The sequence below is a fragment of the Morone saxatilis genome, unplaced genomic scaffold (genome assembly GCF_004916995.1).
Source record: "Morone saxatilis isolate NCDOM2014 unplaced genomic scaffold, NCSU_SB_2.0 Contig5, whole genome shotgun sequence".
NCBI lineage: Eukaryota > Metazoa > Chordata > Actinopteri > Moronidae > Morone > Morone saxatilis.
The window spans coordinates 3787557-3797552 of record NW_023340095.1 but is presented as its reverse complement, the minus strand read 5'-3'; the positions used below and the strand labels follow the sequence as shown (position 1 = coordinate 3797552).

Here is a 9996-nt window from a genome sequence, read left to right as displayed (position 1 = left end):
ATACCGCAGTGTTGAGGTCGCGGCTCGTTTATATTAAAGATGGTCAGTTTATGCAGAAGTGTTCTTTTCTTTCTCCCCCCTGGACAAATATGAATAGTCTTCAGTTTCCCAGTGCGACATGAATGGCTCTTTTAACGGCCTCCCATCAGCAAAGCCCAGAGCTGCCGCTGCTTCTGGCGCCGAACCAACCCGCCGAGGGACAGTGACGGCATTGATTAAACCGATAGCAGCCAAAAATAATCTTTACTGGAGTAAACTTTCGCGCATACAAATGTGGCGTCAGCAGTGCGAGTAGGTGGTTGGTTGTGTCCTGAAGTGTGATGCTTTTTTTTCTCTCCTGCAGTTACACCAAACTGGGGTATGCAGGGAACACAGAGCCGCAGTTCATCGTTCCTTCATGTGAGTATTTCACACTCGACTCTAACTGTGAGCGCGATGAATCTTTTATTAAAAAGAAGAAGGTTGTTCTTTTGTCAACTAGCCTTTTCAGCTCCTCAAGGGTTTCTGTTCTCCTTAAGTTTAATAGTTTTAATCATTCCAACTTATTTATCAAGAAGTAACTTTGTTATAGAGTTTATTTTCTCTGTTTCTCTCTGTTATTTTCTTGTCAGGTATTGCCATCAAAGAGTCAGCCAAGGTGGGAGACCAGGCCCAGCGGAGGATGATGAAGGGGGTGGATGACTTGGATTTCTACATCGGAGATGAAGCAGTAGACAAGCCCTCATATTCAACTAAGGTACATGACCCTGACCGCTCGGCACACCCACAGGAGCGACTGGAAAAGCAATTACTGTGTTCTGTTGCAGTGTCTTTAGAGAACTGATGTATTCATTGTTTCATTTAGTGATTCGTAAACAAGAAGCAGGTTCAAGGAGGGACTTTCCTGCTGTTTTGCTGCAACGGTGGGCGAGGAGAAGAGAAACTTAACCAGGGTCAAACTAACTAACTCTGTGAACTCATTACCTTATGATGTTTGAAACGTTTGTGCTTTTCATTTAAGGTGGAATGACCAACAACGACCTGTGTTTCTCCAACAACATGGCCCTTTTAAAGGACGTTGATTGATTATATGTTAGTGGTTCAGATGTTATGTGAACTAACAGAGAGTTAGATGATGTGTGAGATAACTCTAAGTTTAGTATATGTTCTGTAACTTTGCTGACGTGCAGTTATTCTTTGTTTTTTGGGATAATACTAAAAATAAAGTGTAAAAGGTAAAACAAAAATAGAGCAGCAGGTGCAACTAAGGTCATGAACAATGGCTCTGCTCCCTTTAGGTGTCCCAGTAAGCCGGTTAGCCATCGTGCTCAACACCAGAACTGTGTCCTGATTCTGCTCCACGTACTAAGTCACAACATAAAGTACAAATACAGTATTTACACAAATGTACACTATTCTTCTCCAATGCAACACAAAGAAAAAGAGGGCGTTAATCTAATTGTAGATGGTGAAAAAGCTTATTGCTCTTTTATTAATATGTCGATTATTTATATATTAACTGCCTGAAAGAGCAAACTAAAAGGACTGACCAGGGAAAAGCAGACGTTAACACTGTCTACCATACCAGATACATGCTCTGCCTTTCAGACGTTGTTGCAGCAAAAGAAGAATCCGCCTTATGTTGATGGACCTGCTGACAGATTTTATTTTGAAAGTCCTGTTATGCCACCAGAGATTGTAGAAATGAATTAGAAGGTAACTCCCTGCTGCTCACATACAGCATCTACACGTACAACGTCTGTGCGGTTGTATAAGCGTGAACAGACGTGTGTTATAGACAGGGAGTTTAAGCTGAATAGAGTGGATGTTGTGTTGTGATCAGCTGAACCTTTTTTTCTGCCAACAGTGGCCGATCCGTCACGGGATTGTGGAGGACTGGGACCTAATGGAGCGCTTCATGGAGCAGATCATCTTCAAGTACCTGAGGGCTGAGCCTGAGGACCACTACTTCCTCCTGGTAAGAGGTTTAAAAACTGTGCTCAGTCCACAACAGATTCAGACTCTTGATGGGCAAATTCAAACATTTTGGCTCATCAGCGAAGGACTAGAAACACAGAATTCGGGCACAAATAACTTTCTTTGCAGCTAAAATTGTGTTTTTTTTCCCCACTTTCTTTTATGTGTGAGTTTGTGACAGAATGAATACACTGTGTCTGTGTGCTTATGTGGTATTTATTCTCCGTTTGCAGACAGAGCCTCCTCTGAACACACCAGAAAACCGAGAGTACACAGCCGAGATCATGTTCGAGTCCTTCAATGTACCGGGCCTGTACATTGCTGTGCAGGTGAGATACACCGAGTTGAATAACTTCCTAGACATGTGTACTTCTCTTCTTGTCACGGTACAAGTGTTACAGAATAACGTTGTACGACATTTCTACTGTGTGTGTGTTTGTGTGTGTGTGTCAGGCGGTGCTCGCTCTAGCCGCCTCCTGGACGTCCAGACAGGTGGGAGAGCGGACGCTGACAGGCACCGTCATCGACAGCGGAGATGGTGTCACCCACGTCATCCCTGTGGTGAGTTTCCACTCCCTCACTCACACACTGAATAATAATAATGGGCTTTAACTTTAAGGAAGTTATTGAGTATTCTTTCATAAAACCTCGACATTTATTCTCATGTAGGTTTTCACAGTAACCAGGTAGGACGTTGAGGTTTTATTCACTGTGGATGAAGAATTTTCCCTCCTTTTTAAAAAAATAAAATAATATTTCCACCTGTCCACTTGCGCAGTAACAGGATAGTGTTGTTTAAAAGTAGGCCACAGTGTTTCAGTGGCTGGAAGGAATTACTCAGATGTAGGAAATGTGCTTGCAGAATATATTTATAGGCTGGATGACTGAATCAGCAAGTCTGTGGCCGCTGCTAGAAACACAACAGCACGGGGACATGCAGAAGGCCTGTTGCACATTATATGACACAACCTCTGTGTCTCTGTTTATTCCTCCGTCTCGCAGGCTGAAGGTTATGTAATTGGCAGCTGTATAAAGCACATTCCCATCGCAGGACGAGACATCACCTACTTCACCCAGCAGCTCCTGAGGGAGAGGGAGGTGGGCATCCCACCGGAGCAGTCGCTGGAGACGGCCAAGGCAGTCAAGGTAAGTCCTAAGACGCCAACAACGACTGCAACTGGTGCTGAGAGGAGTCACACAAGTTATTCCATGTATCATCAGTGGGACGCAACACACAGGCAGTTTCACAGCAGTGGTATTGTGTGTTCTCTCTGGCATTCAGCGCTCTGCTATGTTTTGAATATTGTGCTTCCTCTGCTGTGTGACACACTGGTGAATGAATGTCCTCGCTGTTATCTGGAGAGCCTCTGGACAGGATGCACACACTGATAACGTATAATGTTATGTAATTGTGGAGTACGTTATTAATAAGATCGATCAAAACTGAACGTGGATAAAGTAAAGAAGTACAGTTTAGCTCACCGTAAAGTTACTAAACCATACCAGATATATTTAAAGGAATATTAATGTATATAATGAATATACAATGCTAATTATGTTATTTACGAGGTTATTATAGTTAACTAAAACTAAACCTAAAAAAAACTTTTTAAATAACTGAAATAAAAACTAGACTTTGAATAAAATGTACATAAAATAAAAATATACAGGAAGTGTCTTTTGTCAACACAACAAGTATGATACGTGCTGGTACATATGATTATTGAGAATGGGTCAGTGTGTTTGTATTGTATCTATTCTGAATCCCCTGACAAACACCCTCCTTATCGTAATAATAATAATATATTAAAACCTAACACTGAAACTAGTAAAGACTCAACTAAAACTAAACATTGTATAATATATAACCAACTAAACAACAAAAACTAAAGACAAATAAGAAACTATAATAACTGTATTGTGACTTGCACGTACGAGTCCCACATGGACTTAAAGGGACACCAAACAAATACAGTCGCTGCGGTGAAACATTTTTCAAACATGAATTCTTAAATTACATTACAAACAAAGAGCTTTGTCTTCTGTCCCAGACTGTGCAAATATAATCTGCCACACAAAAGGTTCCCCTCCTAAAACACATCATCCATCCAGAAGACCTCATCAGAAATGAAGGACACTTTTACTGGAAAGTGCAGCCTTTAAATCATCGTGTAATGAACAATAAAACCAGAAACTGACTTCATCTTCAATCTCACTTAAATCACAACAAAAAAAACAGTCTTTTCACTTCAGGGAGTCCATTAAACCTGCCTGTTTCTATAACGGACGGTAATGTACCTGAACGTAACTGCACACACACACATAGATCTCTTTGACTTTGGCTTAAAATAAGTCTCATCATCAACAGACCCTCTTTCTTTACAGGAACAATTTGATTTTTAACATCTCGGGGAACATGGAAATAAAGTATTTTCACTATTTCAGTTTTTTTATGTCTACAATCCATAAATAAATCATACGAAGACCTTGAAATGTAGCTGAATAGTATAACATCTGCTGTCCTGATTAAATATATTTGGCACGAGTTTGTTATTTTATACACACAGAATTGGAACCGATTAAATAATATCCATCAGCACATGTGACTGTTACAAACTGCTGTGAAACTAAAGGCCATGATATTACATTTGAATATTGAGTTTTTTCTAGAAGTCTGTCACTGGGATGAGAATACTTCTGGTTCTTGGATGGGAAATTGGAAATGTATTGTTTTCCTTCATGAGGACACTGGGTGGCGCTGTTGTTCTGCTACTGTGACATGCAGTCGGTGTCCTTCAAAATCTCACTGCTTTTGTTCTGCTGTGCTTGTTTAGTGTCTGAGAATCAACGCTGTTCTCCACTCTGAGATCAACCCGAGCTACAGACAGAAGATGAATTCGTCTTTTAAACTTTGTGTCTCCGAACATGCATCACTAAAATTCAGCAAATGTATTTTTCTAGTTTTCCCAGGTCACAAACAGATGTGACTTCACGTTAATGTCAGTCATACTTCTGCTCCTTTTTGCCAGTGACCACAATTTATTGATTCACCTCAATTCTCCACGATTCCCTCATGTTTATTAAATAGCTTGTTATCCAAGACTTTGTTGTCAGTGTCAGAGACTATTCTTCATTACCCTGAGACAGACAAACAACAAAAAATGTGAATTCAAATAATTAGCATTAACACGGAGGGGGAGCGCGTCGTGCATGTTGCCAATCATGTCTGGAAATGTTAATTCCGCTGCTGTCTGGCTCGCAGTATGGACCGCATTGCCTGCAAATCAAACAATGACATCTCCTCTGAATACAGCGCACTGTAATGCTCTGCTCATTCACAGTCGCTGCTACAGACGCAAAATCAATTACACTCTAAACTCCTGTACGTTTTCAGATCGAATGTGTTTACTGGAACTTTACCAAATAGCAGTAAAATACACCAGCAAGGTAAATAAAACTCACTCAAAAACAAAATGTTGACACGTATAGAAGAGGAGGTTCATTTTGCTGGTTGGTTTAAACTGACTGGTGATACCGATGTGGAAGGAAAATGTTACGAGAGCTTATAAATGGACAATATCACTATTTAGAAATGAAAAACGAGCTCGAAACCACTAAAATGACTGTTTAGCTGTGATTTTGTTTACCACATTCTACTTTTTTAATAGACTAATAGCAGTGATGATGCTAACAGACACAAAGTTAAAGCTTCAGGTAGTGATGGCCACATGAAGTACCATAATAAGCATTAAAATTAACCTCTGCATTGATTAAATTGCACATTAAGAGTACAGACACATTCTGGTTATCTCTGTAACATTAGCACATATATCCTTCTATAGGGAGGTTTTCTTCTTGCAATAATAAAAATTTTCCACCTATTACTTTTTTGATTTGTGCAGTTTAAGCCACACAAACAACTTCATATGTTGATCTTCTTATGAGCTTGTTTTTGACCCCCAGGAGACTCTGCGCCCTTGTTACCCTTTTACAAGCATTACCAGCACTCAGTCAGAGCGAATTACAAGCTCCATTATGAGGTTTTCTTTTGTGTTTCTATTCTGAAGCTGATTCTACATCATTATTTGTGTTCTCCCCCCATCAGGAGCGGTTCAGCTACGTGTGCCCAGATCTAGTCAAAGAGTTCAACAAGTACGACACGGACGGCTCCAAGTGGATCAAGCAGTACACCGGCATCAATGCCATCAGCAAGAAGGAGTTCACCATCGATGTGGGCTACGAGCGCTTCCTGGGGCCTGAGATCTTCTTCCACCCAGAGGTTGGTCGGTGCAGTGTGAATCAGAGCGGGGAACACAGTTTAAGAGTACTGCAGCCTGCAAAGAATAGACAGCACGTACACAACAACCACAGTTGCGAAGGTCTGAAAGGAGCGTGAGTGAGTAAATCTAGACAACGACAGTCCGCCTTGCTTAGTTACGCAACAGTTCGACTGGAACAGGGTGTAAAAGAGAAGCTAAATTTGGATGAGATTGAGGATAGAGAGGGATCAGACCAACGAGGACAAACGAGTCTCACTTACGTAAGGCACACCACAATGTTTTCTCACTCTGAACGATGGAGTCCCTTTCACACATGCACTGCGACCCTGAACTTATCCAGACATTACCCGGAGGAGCTGTATGTGAGAACGCAAACGTCTGACTCACCGGGCGTAGCTAGTTCCTACTCTCTTCTGCTTACCTGTAAAGTGCTTTCTGCTGTTTCTCACCACCCCTTGCCTGAACTAAACACAGTACTTTGAGTAGGAGAGGAGAGTAGGAGTGTCCCACCTTGGTGATGTCGACAGCTTTGGTACAAGACCAACCATTAGAGTCCTCAAACACTTCACAAAGAATGGTTTTACTTCCTGACTGTCGGCACAAACTGGCCCGGACTTGAAACAGACTCAAAGTATTTCAGTTGAACAGTCGTAATGTGTTTCTCCACCTTTAGTTAGTTAACCCAGCTCTCCACTGTTTCCTTTCTTTATGGTCGGCTGTTTCCTCACACGCAGTCTCTCACCTCTGACACATTTTACTGTGTGTGATAATTACTTTGGCACACACACACACACACACACACACACTCTGCTGCACAGTATAACATGTCTTCTTTGTTTACTTGCAGTTTGCCAACCCTGACTTCACCCAGCCTATCTCTGAAGTTGTGGACGAAGTCATTCAGAACTGCCCGATTGATGTCAGGCGCCCTCTCTATAAGGTGAGCCGACATTCGCCAGTGATTCACAAACGGATCAGATTGAGCTCTTTTTGTTTTCTGAAATACTTTGCACCATTTAATGTCCTGCTTTGACTCTACCGGAAGTTATTACACAACATTCAGACCCGTCAGTGAATCGATTTGTGACTGTTTCAAAGTAGTAGTCACACTGCACTGTTTTTTTTTTGTTGTTGTTAATTTCTAAGCAGATTAACATCAACCGACATCTTTACTGCATTATTGTCAGCGGATCTATTTTAATAATTTAGCTTGGATTTAAATGAATTAGTTTAAAGTGATGAATTGCTTTGTCCCTGGCAATTAGCTTTGTGTCAGAGCCTTGACTCATTCTGATTCAATTTATTTTGTTATGACACCCAGCAGAGAGACTGAAACGATGAAAAGGAATAAGTGTGATTGATACGTCGCTGTCTTCGAGCGGTATTTCATCACTGAGTTGTACCCTATGCACTTCCAACACCAGTAGCCAGCAGCAGGACACGGGTGTTAGGAGCTTATCACTCTCCAGCTTTGTAATCCTGCCATCTTTTCCTCCACAGAACATCGTTCTCTCCGGAGGCTCCACCATGTTCAGGGACTTTGGGCGTCGTCTGCAGAGAGACTTGAAGAGGACGGTTGATGCTCGACTGAAGATGAGTGAGGAGCTGAGTGGAGGGAAGCTTAAGGTGAGACGCATTAATTTACACGCAGCGAAGATCGATACTGCTCGACAAAACACAATCACTGTGAGGAGCTGCATCCTTTCCCACTACGGTAACTGTTGCTACAGATGTGTATTGAATGTAGATTAGATGATTTCAATAGCAATTTTATTAAGTTTAAACGTAATGGGATCTTATCATTTACAAATGGGAAGAAGTATACTATAGTCAGTCTCCTGCCTCCAAGCCTCCAAGCCGCGAAGGCAATATCTGTGATGAGATGTTGAATGTCAGCCTGAGGCTGAGCTGACTGGCGTCTCTAAATCCGCCTCAGGCCTGGAAGAAGCAGGTGGTGAAAGTAGCTAATCCGAGTCCAAAAAATAAATAGAAAACATGCCGGATTTCACAAGTAATTTGAGCAGGTTTTGTCTGCAACACGTGATTTCTGTCCCAAAATATCCTTCATGGATGAAATGTATGGAAACCATATATGTACATTACACGATTAACACATTTAGTAGTATTTTAATATTAATACATGTATTTTAAATGTATTTATTTAATATTTCAGAGATTCCTCCGTGTTAGGGATGTAACGATATATTGCGAGGCGGCTAAATCGCAATACTAATATGTGAAGATTCAAATCGGTGAGATGAAAAGTGAATCGTGATACTAACTGGTTTTGGCTTCTCTAAATTTAGAAAACGAAAAAGTTCAGAAGATAACAGACGAGACACGGCAAGAGATATGAGGCTGTATTTTCAGCTTCACTTTTACAAAGAAGAGGAAATATTGTTTTGCACAGTTTATACGTACCTTTGGTAACACAAATATTAGCTCACGTACCACAGTTACATAGAGAACCAGTGGACATCTGCTGTGTTATTTATAGCTGAAAGACTTTTCAGACAGACTTTGCTCTGTTTTATAGAACATATGTTAACAATATCTCTTAAAATATATATATTCCCTCTCTTGTCTCTTGCTCCCATGGGGCCTGAAGTGTCACTGACCATTTGTTCTCTCCGTCCTTCCTCCTCAGCCCAAACCGATCGACGTCCAAGTTATCACTCATCATATGCAGAGATATGCAGTGTGGTTCGGTGGATCAATGTTAGCATCAACTGTAAGTGTTTCCAAACTGTATCACTGCACTGCTTCATCATCATGTGCTCGTTATCCACTCTGACAGGAGGATGATATCCACTTTTAGACGCAGCAACGTTATGGCTTTCATTTTGTGTGACATTGAAGGCTGTGCGGCACTTTTGTTCAACCCTTACTTGTTGTGTAATTTATTTTAGTCCCACTGTGTGGAAGTGAATGCCGTGGGTGGTCGTGACATTTCATTATTCTTTTTTTTCTCCCACTCGATGAGTTATTTGTGTGAGCGAAGCTGATAATTTCACCAGCAGGAAATACGACTGAGCGAACTTCTCTGACAGTTGATTCACAAAAGGCTAATTGATGTTAAAATTGAATCGCATTGTTCCCTGATAATAATAATTTGTCTTTTTTTGTCTCAGGTTTTTCAGTTAAAGGAGATTTAATGCTTCCATATTAACAGCTCCCAAAACTGTATTCTTTATAGAAATCATCATCGGAGCAGTTTATTTTGTCGATAATTCCACTAAAATTGTTAAACATCGGCTGTAATCATTCATGACATTTTCAGACGAATAAATATGCATCATTTGCAACTCTGTGTTACCGATTGTTACAACACAGTTGATAATTATTTAAAGTCTAACTTAAAAATGATGCTTCAGTGACTGTGGCTTACAAGGTAATGGCAGAGCAGTGTTACTGAAGAATGAAGCCTGCATACACCATTTAGCATCTTAATTGAACGAGGTTGACATTTGCAGGTCAAACTCTAAACTGTTCAGAGTGCTTCAGTAGACCGACTAGCAGTGCACTTTATCCGTATCCACCAAGAAGGAAACACTACCTGGACGGCTGATGTGACTTTTTGGGGGTTTGTCACGGCTGTCGTCTGATTGAAAGTGGGTGTTCAGACCAAAAGCCAGCACTGCATTAGAAACAGCACTAAAAACTAAACGCAGTGCCGTTGGTGGGGTTGCTTCAGCTGCTGGTGAAAGGATAAAAGATGGTACTGTTGGGTCTCTGTAAATGTTAAAAGGAGTTCGGTCTA

At 41.1% G+C, this 9996-nt stretch overlaps 1 protein-coding gene across 2 annotated transcripts in view; it reads left to right on the top strand.

Moving 5' to 3' along the window:
* Positions 1–243: 243 nt before the first annotated feature.
* Positions 244–9996, top strand: part of LOC118339000 (actin-related protein 3-like) — an 11525-nt gene continuing 1772 nt past the window's right edge. The window contains exons 1-10 of one of the 2 annotated variants that reach the window (XM_035676505.1): positions 244–399; positions 612–736; positions 1847–1957; positions 2190–2285; positions 2410–2517; positions 2959–3102; positions 6062–6235; positions 7084–7176; positions 7737–7862; positions 8884–8967. In XM_035676505.1, coding sequence (XP_035532398.1) covers positions 321–399; positions 612–736; positions 1847–1957; positions 2190–2285; positions 2410–2517; positions 2959–3102; positions 6062–6235; positions 7084–7176; positions 7737–7862; positions 8884–8967 — 1140 coding nt within the window. In that variant the 5' untranslated portion in view covers positions 244–320. Of the gene's footprint in view, positions 400–611; positions 737–1846; positions 1958–2189; positions 2286–2409; positions 2518–2958; positions 3103–6061; positions 6236–7083; positions 7177–7736; positions 7951–8883; positions 8968–9996 lie in introns of both variants that reach the window. The other variant, XM_035676504.1, reaches the window with a different exon arrangement.